The 18,114-nt window shown below is 38.4% G+C and overlaps 1 protein-coding gene across 8 annotated transcripts in view; it reads right to left on the bottom strand.

The window, feature by feature from the left end:
• HP1BP3 (heterochromatin protein 1 binding protein 3) overlaps positions 1–18,114 on the bottom strand; it is a 37,421-nt gene that overhangs the window by 3,878 nt on the left and 15,429 nt on the right. For 7 of the 8 annotated variants that reach the window (XM_036099104.2, XM_036099109.2, XM_036099111.2 and 4 more), the window contains 5 exons: positions 17,382–17,462; positions 16,143–16,297; positions 6,923–7,013; positions 1,920–2,079; positions 404–515 (listed from right to left, as the gene is read on the bottom strand). In XM_036099104.2, coding sequence (XP_035954997.1) covers positions 404–515; positions 1,920–2,079; positions 6,923–7,013; positions 16,143–16,297; positions 17,382–17,462 — 599 coding nt within the window. Of the gene's footprint in view, positions 1–403; positions 516–1,919; positions 2,173–6,922; positions 7,014–16,142; positions 16,298–17,381; positions 17,463–18,114 lie in introns of those variants that run through there. The other variant, XM_036099116.2, reaches the window with a different exon arrangement.

The following is an 18,114-nucleotide window of genomic DNA, read 5'->3' as shown; positions in this document are numbered from 1 at the left end:
TAGCCCAAATCCCCCCATTCTTACATGAAAAGCTTTTACTCTAACACAATACTGCCTTAGGTAGGGGCACCTGGGTGGCTCAGTCAGTTAAGTATCCAACTCTTGGCTTTGGCTCAGGTCATGATCTCGGGGGTCATGAGACTGGACCCTGAGTCGGGGTCCATGCTCAGTGTGGGAGTCTGCTTGAGATTCTCTCTCCCTCTCCTGCTCATGCTCTCTAAAATAAATAAATAAACCTTAAAAAAAAAAAACAACCCACCCCAAAAAACCAATATTGCCTTAAGTAGTCTTTATTTTCAAGTAGAACAGTAATAAGTTAATAAATTAAGCCCAAGCCTGTAACCTAGAATCAGATTTTAAATTTACAATGACCAACACTTCACATTATGGGCTAGCTGCTTACCTGGGATAATAGGGAAAACAGAGCTGGAAGGTGCCACTAAATCCTTTGCCAGAGATCTGTTCCATCCATCCATTCTTTTCACATTTCTGCAGAGTTTTCTTCAGCAAATGCACTGAACAAAAAATTCAGAAATGAAGAAAGTTGTTTATTCAATTTGATAATTCCCTCAACTACAATCAGTTATACATCAATTTACTGTCCTGTCAAAATACTAGTTGACATGTGCTAAGGGAATTCTTTGTGGTCAAAGGGATTAATAATTCACTTAATTAATTAAGTGCCCATAAATTTGAAAATGTTAAATTGTCACAGCAGGAGACTTTAGAGACCACTAAGTCAAGTTCCTCATTTCACAGAAAGGAAAACAGGAGCCCAGAGTGGTGACTTGCCTTACAATGGCACAAAAATGATTAACAGCCAACTTAAAACTAAATCTTTCATCTCCATTCAAACATCCACTGAATACCCATTTGTACTAGGAAAATCATCTAGGAGAATATCGATAAAGCTCAACAAATAACAGAACAATACCGTGGACTCTAAAGGCCTCACTGATTCTCACCTTTCATACAAAGACACATCAAAACTACATTTTATGGTGATTCAGTGTCCAAAAAATAGCTGCAGTATCAGTGAAACAGAAAAGGTTAATAACCAACTTCATCTTCTCTTCTAATACTCAACCAAAAGGGAAAATCATGAAACGGTCTACAAGGGTCAGTATACACAGTAAACACGATACATATCTTAAGGAAGGAAGGAAAGATAAAAAAAAGTCACACACAGCAGTTTTCAAAGTAACGTATGAAAAAAATGACCAGAGAGCATTCTTCCATAACGTTAAAAAATTCATACTGCATATATGCTAAAGGTCACTATTAAGATGTCAAAATTACTTTTAATTAAAATGATACGGTCTAGTTTGCACTTTGTTACTTACTTATTTTCCACATTCCTTGCCCTACACCACTATGCCTATGCTAGTAGCTCACTGAGAAAATACCCAGCCTCACTCAGTCATATGTGACAGTGCTGCCAGGGTGAGGCTTTTCATCTCCAATCACCACCTGACAGGGTAAATACACTTTACCGAAAAAAAGTATTTTCTGTTTTAGGGCTTAAGGCAATGAGAAATAACATAAGTCGTATTTAAAAACACCAGCTTGGTTTCAAGGTGAAATTAGATGTTTTAGTAAATATTCAGAAAGGCAAAAAGATACTATATTTGAGAGGTGTTCTGAATCAAGGATTTATCTAAATTACAACAAAAACAAATATGAGAAAAACCTTTACAGCAAAGTAAAATCAAATCCTGATCTTCAATAAACATTGTAAATTAAGGATAAGCCTTGATCATTTGTTTTTCTTTTTGTAAATAATAAATTTGTAAAGTTGTTGTTCCCTCTTGGTTTTCACAGTCGATACTTAACACTTTGTCATTAACAGCATAAGCTCTAAAATTTTTCACAAGATAATTCCCCTGATCCTAGTTAATGCACACAACTCTGAGTCTTACTTTGATAGTTAGAATTGGTCCCTGGGTGGTTCTCGAGGACATACTTCTTCAGAGCAGTGGTGGAGCAGGTCTTCGGCTCATTCATGGCAGCAATGGCAGACAAGATTGCATATTCCATCAGGCTTCCACCAAGCAGGGGTTTCTCCCCTGATTTCTTCAGCTGTTTTCCAAGGAGGAAGAGAAAAGCATCAAGACAACACTCTCCCAAAGCAGGTCAAGACAAGACTCCTCTGCACCAGGTGGGTCGGAGTTCCTGCATTAGCACAGATATGTTTTACAATAAATTGTCAGGTTAGGGACTTTCTCTTCCCACTCATCAGGTATTCAATCTGACTGAGGAGTCCCAACCCTCCTCTGGATATTTCCTCTTTCCATTTACCCCTCCATCCAACCTAAAACAGCAACAGCTATCCTAACTCAAACAGAGTAACAGCTGTACCCCAATAAGCAAGTTAACTTGTTAAGCAAGTTATGCCCCAATAAATAAGATACTTTTGAGAATACTTCCTTTCTCTCAATCTGAAAAATGCAGTAGTTAAAAAAATAATAAAAAACCTTTTTAATCCTGTAAGGAAAATAGCAAAGGAAAAGTTTAATAAATACTTTGGGTATCATACAACAGAAAATTACATAGCATATTCCAAGGACAAAAGGATGGGGAACAAAGATCAGCACCAATAAGCAAAAAGGGCAAAAGAACAAACTCAGGTATGGCCTACAACAGAGATTCTCAAAGAGTGGTCTACAAACCCTATGGGGTTCCTGAGACTCTTTCAGAGGATCTGCAAGGTCAAAACTATTTTCATAATAATACTAAGATGTGATGTGCCTTTTTCACTGTGGTGACATTTGCACTGATGGTACAAAAGCAATGGTGGGTAAAACTGTTGCCACCTTACCATAAATCAGAGGAGACACAAAAATGTACCAACAATTACTGTATTCTTTATTGCTACACACTTCTGGTTTAAAAAAAAAGTCAATTTCACTTAGGAATGCCCTTGATGAAGTAGCAAAAATTATTTTATCAAATCTCAACCCCAGTGCATGTCTTTTTGTTATTTTATGGGATGAGATGGGAAGAACACATAAAGCATGTCAGCTGCATATGGAAGTATGATGGTGGTCTCAAGGAAAAGCACCCCCAGTGATTGAGTTGTGAGCTGAACTAGCTGCATTATTCATGGGACACCCTTTTTTATTTGATGGAACAACTAACAGATAAACTACAGTTATTTAGGACTTGGGCATCTGGTAGACATTTTCTTGAAAATGTATTAAATAATCCTCTCCCTTCAAGGAAAACTAACAGTATTTGTTACCAAGCATAAAAAGCAATTTTTTAAGAAAAATTTTAAATCACAGAACACTTGTATTTACCCCATGGTGAGCCTGGTAATTTCCTAGTACCTAAATATTGTTCTGATGAGGTCAGCGGGTAATATGTTACTTTTGTTATTGTTTGATGAAATGTGATAATATTTTAATAACCTGCATAATTCAGTGAACCACTATTTTCCAAATGATCATGTAATGAAATTATGCATGGTTAGAAGATCCACTCAAAGTCCAAGACCAGAAGATTTTAAGGCAAGAATACAAAAAGTTCACTGATACGGTCTCAGATTCTACATGGCAACTAACCTTTAAAGAATTACCACACAATCAGTTAATGTAATACACTATTATTAACAGAATAAAGGACAAAAACCACATGATCATCTCAAAAGACAGAAAAATCATCTGACAAACCCAACAGCTGTTCATAATAAGAACTCCCAAGAAACAATAGGGGAAAATATTTTCTCAATCTGGTAAGAGGCATCTATGAAAAACCTACAGCTAACTTAATGGTGTAAGACTTGATGTTTTCCCTTTAAGATGGGGAACAAGATAAGGATGTCTGCTCTCATCACTGTACTGGAGGTTCTAACCAGTGCAATTAGGCAAGAAAAAAGCAAAACATCTAGATTGGAAAGGTAGAAGTAAAACAGTCTTCATCTGCAAACAATATGACTCTTTATGCAGAAAATCCTAGGGAATCCACAAAAAATCCTAAGGAGCCTACAAGAAAACTACCAGAACTAGTAAATGAGTTCAGCGAAGTTGAATCAATATAAAATCAATAGACAAATAAGTTACCAATAGACAAATCAATTATTTTTCTATACGCTAGCAATATCTAAAAATGAAAGTATTTCCATTCACAGTAACATGGAAAAAGAGTAAAATACTTAGGAATAAACTTAAAAGAAATGTAAGACCTTTATACTGAAAACTACAAAATGCTGCTGAGAAAAGTTACTAAATAAACAAGATAGTCAGTGTTCATGAACTGGAAAAGTCAGTATTATAAAGATAACGATTCTTCCCAAATTGATATATAGGTTCAATGCAATCTCTACCAAAATCCTAGCTGGCTTTTTTGTGAAAATTGACAAATGGATCCTAAAATTCATATAGAAATGCACAAGACCTAGAATAATCAAAACATTTTTTTAAAAAACTACATTTTAGTATTTCCTAGTTTCAAAACTTACTGCAAAGTTTTCAAAGTTGTAGTCATCAAGACAGTGTGATCCTGGCATAAGAATTCACATACAGGGGCGCCTGGGTGGCTCAGTCGGTTAAGCGACTGCCTTCAGCTCAGGTCATGATCCCAGGGTCCTGGGATCACCTCCCTGCACAGCAGGGGAGTCTGGTTCTCGCCTCCCCCTGCTCTCTCTCTCTCTTGCTCACTCTCTTTCAAATAAATAAATAAAATCTTAAAAAAAAAAAAAAAAATTCGTATATAGATCAATGGAACAAAATTGAGAGTCCAGAAATAAACCCTTAACATTTATAGTCAATTGTTTTTTAATAAAGATGCCAAGGCAATTCAGTGGGCAAAGGACAGTCTTTTCAATAAACAGTGTTAGGACAATTGGATATCCACATGTAAGAACATGAATATTTATATCCTTACCTCATATCACAAACAAAACTCAAAATGGATAGACCTAAATGTAAGAGCTAAAAGTTTAAAAAACTCTTAAAGAAAACCATAGGAGTAAATCTTGTGATCTTAAGTTAGGTGATGATTTATTAGCTACAACACCAACAGCAGAAGCAATTTTAAAAAATGATAAACTGGCTTCCATCAAAATTAAATACTTTTGCACTTCAAAAGATACCATTAAGAAAGTGAAAGCACAGACCAAAAATTAAGAGAAAATATTTGCAAATGATGTATCTAGTGAGGAACTTGTGTCTAGTTACATAACTTTTATATCTCAATAGCAAGACAAATAACCCAACTTTAAAAACAGGAAAAGGAATTAAAGAGACATCTTACTAGAAAAGATAAACAAATGTCCGTTAAGCACATGAAAAGATGGTCAAGATCAGCAATCATTAGGGAAATGCCAACCCAAACCACAATGAAATAGCACTCTATATCCACCAGTATGGCTAGAATTTTAAAAAGACAGTAACAAGTGTTTGCAAAGATATGGAGAAACTAGAACCCTTACAACTTTGCTGGTAGGAATGTAAAATGATGCAGCCACTCTGGTAGTTTCTTACAACATAAATTTACCATATAGTCCAGCAAGTCCACACTCCTAGTTATATATCCATGTGAAATAAAAACATGTGTCTGCACAAAGATTTGGATGTAAAAGTTCATAGGCAACATTACTCATAAGAATAAAAAAAGTGGAAATAACCTCAATTTTCATCAACTTGTGAATAAACAGAAAGTGTTAGATTCATAGTGTGATACCACGTGGCAATACAAAGGAACGAAAGCACTGATTCACGCTGTAACACGGACATAACAAGGCTCAAACAAGAGTATGCTAAGTGAAAGAAGACACACAAAAGACCACATATTGTATGACTCTTTCTATATGAAATGTGTAGAAAAGGCAAATCTATATAAAGAGAAAGTCAATTAGTAGGTTGGCTGAAGATGAGAATGGGGAGAGACCACAAATGGGCACAAGAGATCCTTTTGGGTGATGAAAATGTTCTAAAACTGGATTGTGGTGATCGCTGTACAACTCTGCAAATTTACTAAAAATCATTGAATTATAAATTGTAACTTAAAATGAATGAATTTTATGATATATAAACCATACTTCAGTAAAGCTATTTAAAAAATTATCATTTGTTCCAACTCTTGGTTTCGGCTCAGGTCATGATCTCAGGGTGGTGGTCGGGCTCCGCACTCAGTGTGAGGTCTGCTTGTCCCTCTCCCTCCTGTCAGTCCCTCCCACCCCCTACATGCTCAACAGCTCTCTCTAATAAATAAATAAAATCTTATTTTTTTAAAAAAAATTATCATCTGTTGAGTTTTGGTATAGTATCAAAGAATAATATCCACAACTTTTTGAAAATTATCTTAAAATATTCCACACTTTTCTAACTGTATTACTATGTGTGGTGAAATCTTTTTTTTTTTTTTTGAAGATTTTATTTATTTGACAGAGAGACAGCCAGAGAGGGAACACAAGCAGGGGGAGCAGGAGAGGGAGAAGCAGGCTTCCTGCAGAGCAGGGAGCCCGACGCGGAGCTCAGTCCCAGGACCCTGGGATCATGACCTGAGCGAGCCGGAAGGCAGACGCTTAATGACTGAGCCACCCAGGCGCCCCGTGTGGTGAATTTTCTTCATAGATATAACCCAAAATGTGTTGAACAGATATCAGCTGTCTTCTCTTAAGCAAAATATTAAAGACTTTTGAAATTTTTAATAAACAGTACCCCTCTTCTCATTCAATTTTTTTGTTTTGGCAAATATAGCTATTTTTCACACAAAAATTATTTATGTTAATGTGAAATTTAAAAAAAAATTAATATTTAAAATTTCCCTCAGTTTTAATCTCTAATACAGTAAATATTAATAGGTATAACCCACATAAAAAAAACCTCTTGGGGTCCTCAAAAAATTTTAAGAGTATAAGGAGGTCCTGAAATCAAAACTTTTAAGAACCACTTTTCTACAATCCTTTTCGGCCTCTAACCTGGAATGTCCCAGAAGCACCTTTGCCAGTTATTTGTTCTAACTGGCCTCTCTCTACTGCTCTCTGCAGAGCGTTCTTCAACAGCTGAGGCCTGCAGAGAAAACAGAAGAACAGCGATCAATATATCAATGAAGGAGACATTTGAAGAAACAAATCCAGGGTGATTTCCTGAACTATGTTCTGATTCTTATTATATGTGGTACTTTGTTAAAATGGACAATAAAATAAAGTACTGGTACCCTTAACACAAGTGGCATTCTTTTTTCTTCGAGCAAAGAAGTTAAGTCATTATCCAGATACATAGAACCATATACCACACACAACCAATTTCCGAACTTCAGGGCACTCCAAACACCCTCTGTTTATTTCCATCAACCACAATGGCAACCAAACTATGTAATCAAACAAAGCATGGGTATGTTTAAAGTCCCATTCAACACTGGAATTCTCTGAGGCAAAATTCCTAGATTTTTTAAAAAGTATATAACACATTAACAAAAAACGGAGTCATTTTTTACAAACCAGTATGAGGTTAGCTTAGTAAGATATAATTCCGTGGGAAAGAAAATTGGTTGGTATTAACATAGTGTCTCTGTCTTAAGAGGGTTATAGTTTAAAATAAACACACACCACTAGGTCATCAAAACCAAATGGCAGGAAAGAAGAAACTGAATATCATTAAAAACATAAAAGGGGTGCCTGGCTGGCTCAGTCCGAAGAGCATGAAACTCTTAATCTCGGGGTTGTGAGTCTGAGCCCCAAGTTGAGTGGAGATTACTTAAAAAATAAAATCTTTAAGACAGACAAACAAACAAACAAAGAACAAGTGCAAGACAATCCTGTGAAGGAGCAGTAGTCTGAGAGGTGGGTGGGGAATCTTAGGTGCAGGGACAAACCAATCAAGTTGACTTAGGGCTCAAAGGGGACTACAGTATGGCACAAGACAGTCAAGGAAAGCTATACATTCAGGCCAACAATAGGACATCTGAAGAAAGGGTGAATCATATTCTGAAAGTCTGGAGCTGTGTTATGTCATAACTCTCAAGAATTACTAAAATGCACCCAAAGAGCAGAATGTCATGAGAGTCATTTGAAACTGGTTAGTTGCTACACAGACAGAAAAAGATCAGTGGGGCAGCCCACTGAGGGGCAGAATAATGAGGGCCAAATTATCATAGGAGGTGCTTCCCTGAGGTTTGAGTTCTTTCTCTGGAGAAGAAATTTTCAGTTTGTATCTAACCACTGAGCCCTACAGGCTGAGCTGACATGAGTTTTTAATGACATCATCTGTAGGCTTAGGGAAGAAGAACAGAGGGGATCCCATGTTCTAACAGGATGCTAAAGAGTGGGAACTATCCTATCAAATCTTGTACATCCCTGACACTGCAGATGAAGAAACTCCCAATTAAAAAAAAAATCACAGTGAAAGTATTTCTAAGCCAGTGCTATTCCCTTTGGGATGAATGTGATTTATGCCATGACCCAAAACACATATACACCTACACAGAGACACAAAGTCCTTCATCCCACAAACATTTACTGAGTATTTATTATAGTCATACAGGAATAAACAGATAGACCTGGTCACTGATCTCCAGGAATTTAACAGATGATAATATACAATAATTAGCATGGTAAAGCATGGTAAGGATCAAGGTTGAAGTATGCGCATAGAGCTTTGGGAACACAGCTGAGGGAGTGATTTAACTGCCAAACACTTTTTCTATTAGTTGCGCTATAAGGCAGACTGCTTAAAGACTGGTTTCCAATGGGGGATCACACAGCTTCAGTAAAATACTGACACCCCAGTGAGAAGAATCTTCTTTACCGAGGTTCAGGTGCTCCCAGAATGAGATCAGTTAAATCAGTTCCCTTTTTAACATTTTTGTTTTCTCAGCAATCTTTATGCCAGCATAAACTTTTGTCCTGGGCTTTTAGGAATCAGATTTCTATCACTCACTCCTCTATCTTCCAATAAAACCGTATTTTACCAACTGCTTCAAAACTTCTCAGAATGGACCATTCTTTCACCACTGCCATAACCTTGGTATCAGCTACCATACCCTCCCTTCTGGGCACTATGCTGCTTTCTGTTTTCATAATGCATACCACTATTAGGTCAATATACCTACAAAGGCCACCTTTATGATGTTACTCAACTGATCAGGTGGCAGGTCCTAATGCCTCAACCCAGCTTCAAAGCCTTCCATGATGTAATCTCACTCCTTGTTAGTCTAGATGCAGTCAGATCCAAGCTCCTTTTAGCTCTCAAAAAAGAATGCCAACTCCTGCCTCTGAAATTTTCTCATGAGGCTCCTTTAGGAATGCCTACCCCACTCTACCATCCATCTAAATTCTATATTCTTGGGACGCCTGGGTGGCTCCGTCGATTAAGCATCTGTCTTTGACTGAGGTCATGACCCCAGGGTGCTGGGATCGAGTCCCACATCGGCCTCCTTGCTCAGCGGGGAGCCTGCTTCTCCCTCTGAATGCAGCTCCCCCTACTTGTGCGCTCCCTCTCTCCCCCCCGACAAATAAATAAAATCTTAAATAAAAAAAAAATTCTACATTTTTCTAGACCTAATCAAGCCCCATCTCTTTTAACTTACTGCTAATTCCCAGGCACAGTTCCCTGTTCTGAAAAATTCTATAGTCTGTATCACACCATTCTGCACTTACTAAGGTGCCAAGTGCTGTTTGAAATGCTTTATATGTGTGGAATAAACCAGAAAATACAACAAATCCAAAAAATAGGTACTATTATTGCCCATACTTTACTGATGGGGAAAAGCTGAGTGACACAGAAAAGTCATTTCTCCAAGGTCACACAGCTAGGCAGTGGAAGAACCAGTTACAAACTTAGGCAGTTTGATTCCAGGTTCTACATTCTTTTTTTTTTTAAAGATTTTTTATTTATTTGAGAGAGAGAGAGAGACAGAGAGAGAGGGAACACAAACAGGGGGAGTGGGAGAGGGAGAAGCAGGCTTCCTGCTGAGCAGGGAGCCTGATGTGGGGCTCGATCCCAGGACCCTGGGATCACGACCTGAGCTGAAGGCAGACACTTAACGACTGAGCCACCCAGGCGCCCCCAGGTTCTACATTCTTACTCACTATGCTATGCTTGCACTTTCCAATATAAGACACCCAGAACAGTGGAAAAAGCAAGAAGTGTGAAACTGAAAAACAAAATAAACTTCTGGCTTTACCAGTGAACAGTCAGGTAACCCTGGGTAAGCAAAACTGGGGTAGGAATGTATATTTTTAAGTCTATTTTAAGAATCATGGAAAACAGTATAAACAAAAGTGTTTTATAAAGCCCTATACATAAGATTCAAGGGACTTTTTATTATTATAACAATTTTTGTTTTTAATTAGATAATTATACCAGTTTAATTAGAAGCAGGGAATAATGGGTGATTGCTGAGCGCTGTGTTTCTCAACTGTGAGAAAATCAGTCTGCATTGAGAGATATAAAGATGAAAGCCATGCACAGGGAGAATCAAAGGTAAGTGATAGAAGACAAAAATGCAGCTGACACTAGCAAGGATTCTTTTTTTTTTTTTTTTTAATTTTTTATTGTTATGTTAATCCCCATACATTACATCATTAGTTTTAGATATAGTGTTCCATGATTCATTGTTTGTGCATAACACCCAGACACTAGCAAAGATTCTGAGTTGCAAGTATCTAAATAAGAAAGTTACATCAGCCTGTTAGAAATGCATAAATGGGGCGCCTGGGTGGCTCAGTCCCTGCTCAACAGGGAGCCTGTTTTTCCCTCTCCCTCTGCCCTTCCTCCCTGCTCGTGCTCACTCTCTCGTGCTCACTCTCTGTCCCTCTCTCTCAAATAAAATCTTAAAAAAATAAGAAATGCATAAATGGAATTAAGAAGATCAAAAAACTCTTGAAATTAGTGTTGAAAATATTAAGAATCTAAGGGTCACCAAGAAGATTAAAAAGTTTAGAGAAAGGTATAGGGCATACAACGGAATCTTGGGCTATGTTCTTATTTTGGTGGAGGCAGAAAGAACAAATCAAAAAGAGTATGATGAAGTTATACCAGACACAATGATTCCTAATTCATGTAGAATTGCCCTTGAAAGTTTATTTTTAAGATTTACTTATTTGACAGAGAGAGAGAGTGCGCGCGCGAGTGCTCGCACATACAAGCAGGGCTGCAGCAGAGGGAGAGGGAGAAGCAGGCTCTCCACTGAGCAAGGAACCTAAAGTGGGGCTCAATCCCAGGACCCTGGGATCATGACCTGAGCTGAAGAGACCATGACGCTTAACCAACTGAGCCACCCGGGCGCCTCTACCCTTGAAAGTTTCTAAAGGTACCTTCTTAGAATGAACCCAAAGTCTCTACGTAAATCCAACATGCCCAGTTTTTAATTTAGGACTGCAAAAAATCATTGCTACCAAATTAAGGAGGTGACTTGCATATTATATAAAAAAACACTATCTTTTTAAAATTTAATTTTTTTATATACAGAGAGAGCGGGGAATGGAAGAGAGGCAAAGAGAGAGGAGAGAGAGACTCTTAAGCAGGTCCACACCCAGCACGGAGCCCCACATGGGGCTCAATCTCACAACCCTGAGATCATGACCTGAACAGCAATTAAGAGTGGGACGCTTAGCTGACTGAGCCACCCAGGCGCCCCTAAAAAATACTCTTTAAACATTAGAATCATATTTAGCACAGTGTAATGCTCATACAATGAGAATGATGTTGGAACTGAGACTGATAATATTAACATGAGTTGAGCACTTACTATGTGCCAGGCACTGTTCTAAGTGCTTAACGTGTACTAAGAGATTTGAGCCTCCTAACAACCTTATTTTGATACACTGCTTATCAATGAGAAAACTGAGACACAAAGGGATAACTTATTTAGTGATACAAAGCTAGAAAACGACAGAATCAGGATTTAAACCTAAGGGTTGCAAAGTCTGTGCTCTTAACCACAATGATCTACAGCCTCTAGTATAGAGGAGGAGAAATTCACATCTCATTTCACATGCTCCAGGACACAGGCTCTTCGTGGAATGGCCAGGTGAAATGCCCACATTCATTCATTCACTCATTCAACTAATATTTTATTGAGCAGCTACCATGTGTTAGGCTTGGAGGAAACAGAAGTGAACAATTTAAATAAAAATCCTGGCCTTCAGGATTCTGACATTTTAATGGGGTAGACAGGTAATTTTAAAAAGGCCAGGCAGATGTAGTATATGGTAGAATGTGATGAGTGGTATGGAGAAAAATAAGGCAGAGAAGTAGAATTCTGAATGCTGGGAGAGGAGGGAAAGGTTGCAGGTGTATTTTGGGTGGTTCCATCAATCAAATCCAGTGTATGGGCCATGTCTGGACACCGACTGGAACAAACCAACTATAAAAAGTCATTTTGGAGACAATTGGGGACAATGAATATGGCCTGCATATTGGATATTAAGAACTTAAATAATATTAGTATGATGGTTATGTTCTCTCTACATTTGTATGTTCTAAAGTTTCCAAAATAAAATGATTAAAAAAAAAGGAAGGCCATCAAGGAAGAGTCAAAGCATTCTAATGATGACATTAGAGTAAAAACCTGAGGGTAGTGAAGGAGTGAGCAAGTGGATCACGGGGAAAACCATCCAGGCAAAGGGAAGAGCAAGCATGCAGACTCTGAGGCCAGTTAAGGGTAGTGGGGGTTTGGTCAGAGACGCAATGAAGTGTAGTGTCTTGTGTACTGTTTTAGAGACTCTGGCTTTAACTCTGTGGGGGTTGGGAAGCCATTGGAAGGTCTGAGTGGCAAGGTGATATGATCTAACTTACATTTTTGAAAGTCCCACTATCACTGCTATGTTAAGAACACACTGAAGGGGAGGGAGCATGAGAGGTACAGTTAGGAAGTTATTACACTAATACAACAGAAATGATGATGGCTTGGAAGAGACTGTAACAGTGGAGATAATGAGAAGAGGTCTGTTTATCGTAATATATTAATGCCAAAGTAATTGCTTACAAATTAGATGGAGGTGTGGGATAAATAGAAGAGACCAGCACAAAACCAATGTTTCTGGCTTCAGCAGCTAGAAAGATGATGTTGCCATTAACCGAAGTGGAGAAGATATGGAAGACACAAGTTTTTTGGGAGGGGGTCAAGAGTTCAGTTTTGAACATGTCAAGTTAGAAACACAAATAGTGACAGCAAATAAGTATCTATCTATGTGAATAATATGCAGCCAGGAGGGAGGTATGGGCTAGATTTATGTATCTGTAAAATTAGGAGTGTATAGATTTGACAGTGAAAAGAATTACCAAGAGAATGTGGATAGAAAAGACAAGAAGGGAGCCTGGCTAGCTCAGTCAGAAGAGCATGAGACTCTTGATCTCAGCATCATGAGTTTGAGCTCCACATTGGGTGCAGAGATTACTAAAAAACAAAAACAAAACAAAACAAAACAAACAACTTAAAAAAAAAAAGACAAGAGGCCTAAGGTCTAACCCTTAGGAGACTGAGAAAGAATGGCTAGTGAAGTTGGAAGAAAATCAGAAAGATAGGCTGTCCTAGAAGGCAAGTGAAGAAAGTAAAGAAAGGAAGTAGAGGAGTCCTTGACTGTGTTAAATGCCCGTGAAAGACTAGCAAGTAAGTTAAGGACTATGAACGGACTACTAAAATTTACAACATGGAGGTCATCAGCAACACTGACAGGAAGAAGTAATCCGGGTAAGGTGGTTGAGAGTAAAGTGTGACAAAGTGGGTTTAGAAAAGTAGGAGGGGAGAGGAGTGCCTGGCAGGCTCAGTTAGTAGAGCATACAGCTGTCAGGATCTCAGGGTTGTTGAGTTCAAGTCCCACATTGGGTGTAGAGCTTATCCAAGAAGAATAAATAAAATTTAAAAAAAAAAAAGGGCAGGAGGCGGAAGACTGTAGACAGCAAGTACAAATAACTCATACTTTAATACTGCATTTTTCTTGTTCTTTTGTTTGACCAAGTTTAAGTATGGCTAAATTGTCATGTTAACTGTATGTCAGGACTCCACTACAGTCAGAGGTAAAGAAAATCATTATGGTTTCACAGAAGTAAAAGGAAAAAGGGTTTCAAAAGAAAAAGTTACCATTATTAAGGTCATAGGAAAAGGTCTCCAGGTTTGTTACCATTTATGGGTTGGTAACCCGTCTATTGGACAAATTTTGTTTCAACATAAGATGATGACAGGAAATGTTTCTAAAGATGAGACATGGAGTGAAGTTACGCTGCTAGCAATCACCTGTCTCCTGTGAGTAGAATAGTATGGTAAGGAAAGAAAAAAGCTGGAAGATAATGTCTCCAGTCACCAGACAGTAAAGCGATAAACCTGAAATGTGTTTCCATCTTTAAATGCATCATACATATGCATTTCTAGCTCACAGCTCTGTCTGCGGTCATACTCAGGGTAGAAAAAGCACAAAAAAATCAGGATATTAATTTCAAACTTTGTGCTTCTATGATTCCTTTTGTACCATTTCACTGACTCTTTAATTGAGCACTCTGAAGATCACTAAGTGCTTTTCTGAAAATGTGGTGTCTGGGCTGAAACTTCAGCAATTCTAATTGCAATGCCTCAGTAATGCAAGTAAATACTGGTACTAAACAATATCAGGACAATGTGCCTGCAAATAAAAATCACAGAAATGACTCCGGATTGAAGACAATTCTCCAAAAGTCATCATAACAAAGACCTCACATAAACACACTCAAAACACAAACTCTGTGAATTACAAATTTAAACAAATTAATATATCTGCACAAATCCACAAGTTAGCACATGTGACAGTCTAAATGATCAGTCTAGATATTTTTAAGTAGTATTTTTTGGAAATGAATTACTACTAAAATTCTCCCACAATTCTACCTTAAATGTTTAAATGATAAAGATACTATGCTAGGGCGCCTGGGTGGCTCAGTTGGTTAAGCGACTGCCTTCGGCTCAGGTCATGATCCTGGAGTCCCGGGATCGAGTCCCACATCAGGCTCCCTGCTCAGCGGGGGGTCTGCTTCTCCCTCTGCCCTCTTCCCTCTCGTGCTCTCTGTCTCTCATTCTCTCTCTCTCAAATAAATAAATAAAATCTTAAAAAAAAAAAAGACACTATGCTATATCTCTGTAGAGGTTTATAGAAACCTGAATTCTCTTACATTTCAAACTCTAAATAAAAAATAATGCAGGGGCGCCTGGGTGGCTCAGTCGTTAAGCATCTGCCTTCAGCTCAGGTCATGATCCCAGGGTCCTGGGATCGAGCCCCACATCGGGCTCCCTGCTTGGCGGGAAGCCTGCTTCTCCCTCTCCCACTCCCCCTGCTTGTGTTCCCTCTCTCGCTGTCTGTCAAATAAATAAATAAAATCTTTAAAAAAAAAAAAAAAAGCATACCAATCACCTCATACCAATTGAGAATAACTAATATCAAAAAATCAGAAAAACAGGGGCGCCTGGGTGGCTCAGTCAGTTAAGTGTCTGCCTTCAGCTCAGGTCATGATCCCAGGGTCCTGGGATTGAGCCCCACATCGGGCTCCCTGCTCAGCGGAGAGCCTGCTTCTCCCTCTCCCTGCTGCTCTGCCTACTTGTGCTGTCAAATAAATAAATAAAATCTTTAAAAAAAAAATCAGAAAAACAGGGGTTGGCGAGGATATGGAAAAATTAGAACCCTTGTGCACTGCTGGTTGGAATGTAAAATGATATAGCTGCTGTGGAAAACAGCATGGCAGTTCCTCAAAAAAATAAAAACTAGAATTATCATATCATCTAGCAATTTCACTTCTGAGTATATATCCCAAAGAACTGAAAGCAGGGTTTTAAAGAGATGTTAGTATATCACTACTCATAAGCAGTATTATTCACAATGGTCAAAATGTGTAAGTCAACCCAACTGTTCATTTTTTTAAAAAGACTGATTGATTTATCAGAGAGAGAGAGAGAGGGGGAGAGAGCATGCACACACACTAACAAGCAGGGGGAGCAGCACGCAGAGAGAGAAGCAGGCTCCCTGCCAAGCAAGGAGCCTGATGTGGATTTCGATCCCAGGACCCTGAGATCATGACCTGAGCTGAAGGCAGATGCTTAACCGACTGAGCCACCCACGGTGTCCCCAAATGTTCTCCTTCTTGAATATTTACTCTTTCTCCTTTCTCATGAGAAAAGGGCTAAGGCAGTAACACAGACATCTGTACTTTAAAGTCTACATCAACGGCTCATACCTGATGTCCACTCTAAGTTTAGGGTAATACTGAGACACATATTTCCTGATGAGACTGTAAGAAGCTTCTTTAGGTTCACAAAGGCGAGTAAAGGCCAATGGGAGGATATCCTCCAACTTTACTTGTGGTTCTGGATCCACTGCAGAGCTTCTGTTCTGAAATATAATATCAAAAATTATCATCAGTATAGAATATAGGGTTTTCTGTTCAAATGCTTCTCTATTCAACTCAAGGGCTTTCCTAAATTGACTGCCAAATCAACTAACTTGTAGAAAACTATCACTTTTTTCCACATTCAAATAAATATACCACAGGGGTATAATGGCATTTGTGTGGCAACTTATTTGAGATAAGAACTTCAGATTGAGTTAAAATATGTATAAAAATGACAAGAGGAGCACCTGGGTGCCTCAGTCAGTTAAGCGTCCGACTCTTCATTTCGGCTCAGGTCACGATCTCAGGGTTGTGAGATCAAGCCCCAGATCGGGCTCTGCACTGGGTGTGGAGCTTGCTTAAGATTTCTCTCTCTCCCTCTGCCTCTGCCCCTCCCACTCAAAAAAAAAAAAAAAAGGATAAGAAATGGTAGACTTTAATTAAAGGTCCTAGTTTATTCTTAGCCTTCAATAACAAAGAATGAAAAGGATCATGCAGCACCAAAAAGCACCGTAAAAAAGTTCATTTCATTCAAAGTTTTAGGGAAAAAATACAAAAATCTTTGGAGTTGCAAAAACACAGATGTAGAGCAATAATCATGATTTCACTTACTGACATAGAGGAAATACTACACATTTCACTTTATTATTGTACAAATACTTCCCATAAATGAAATTATGTATCTCAAGGAGGAGAAGTATTAGTATGTACAAAAAAGAAAACAAAAAAGAGAAGAGAAAAAAAGGAAAGAAAAGAAAAAGTCTCTAGGTGTAGTTTTGGGGTCTAATAATGGGTAAAGAGGTACTCATATGCCCCTTTTCAGACATTTCATTAAAAGCAGTAGAATTCGTACAGCTGCCCATAATTCAACTTATGGCAGTTAAGTGCATGGGCTCTGGGGCTGGAGTGCGTGGATTCACACACTGCCCGTTTTCTACTCCTTAGGGGGCCGGTAGTGAGCGAAGGCCTGAGCAGCAAGGCTGCACTCTGCACCCTGCTGGCACACAGTGAACACTCAACCAGTGCTGCTATTTTTAGTGGAAGAAGGAGTTTGACAGTGCTCAAACTGTGGTACAGACTTCTTACCTTTCTGTTTCTGGATTTCTGAGGTGTTTTTCTTGGTTTTTGGACCACAATAAAACTCCCAGAAGCACCTTTTCCTTTTACCTAAGGTAAATTAATTATAGTTACAATAACCAATATTTTAAAATTATTTTGGTATTAACATTTATAACTTTATACTAGTCCAAGCAAAGTACAAGGCATGGTGATACAAGAACTAATGTAAAGTGCTGTTCAACTCTTCAGAGAAAAAAGAACAATGGATAGACTGAAAGACTTGGGACCGAATCCTATTTATGGTACCCTCCAGCCATTCAATATTGGACAACCCCGTAAAGTCTCTGAGCTTTTGTTTCCCCATCTATGGAACTGGGACGGATGCTATTGTGATACCAGGTTAAATAATCTACAAGCGTTCCACCCCCAAAAAAAGTACCATGAAAGAAGGGACAATCTCTTGGGGAAAATGAGAAAACCTCTATCTTGAAAGGAAGATCATTCCTTGGCAAAAGTATACAGCCTGCCGATCTCAAACTACAGTGCTTCCCAGATCGCCCATTAGTGATTATTACTGCACATGGGAATAGTTATCTAATTAATTCTTAGCCACCCCATATGGTATGTGTAAGTCTTACCACATATTTCCACAGTTTACAAAGCACTTTCATAGAACTTTAAAGCTGATTGGCACTAACCTGAGTCCTCCACACCTTAGCTTTATTTGTGCTACTATGAATGTAGCAATCAAGCTGAAATG

The sequence above is a fragment of the Halichoerus grypus genome, chromosome 5 (genome assembly GCF_964656455.1).
Source record: "Halichoerus grypus chromosome 5, mHalGry1.hap1.1, whole genome shotgun sequence".
In the NCBI taxonomy this organism is placed as follows: Eukaryota; Metazoa; Chordata; class Mammalia; order Carnivora; family Phocidae; genus Halichoerus; species Halichoerus grypus.
Note: the sequence above shows the minus strand (reverse complement) of the source record. Positions and strands in the feature narration are given on the sequence as shown.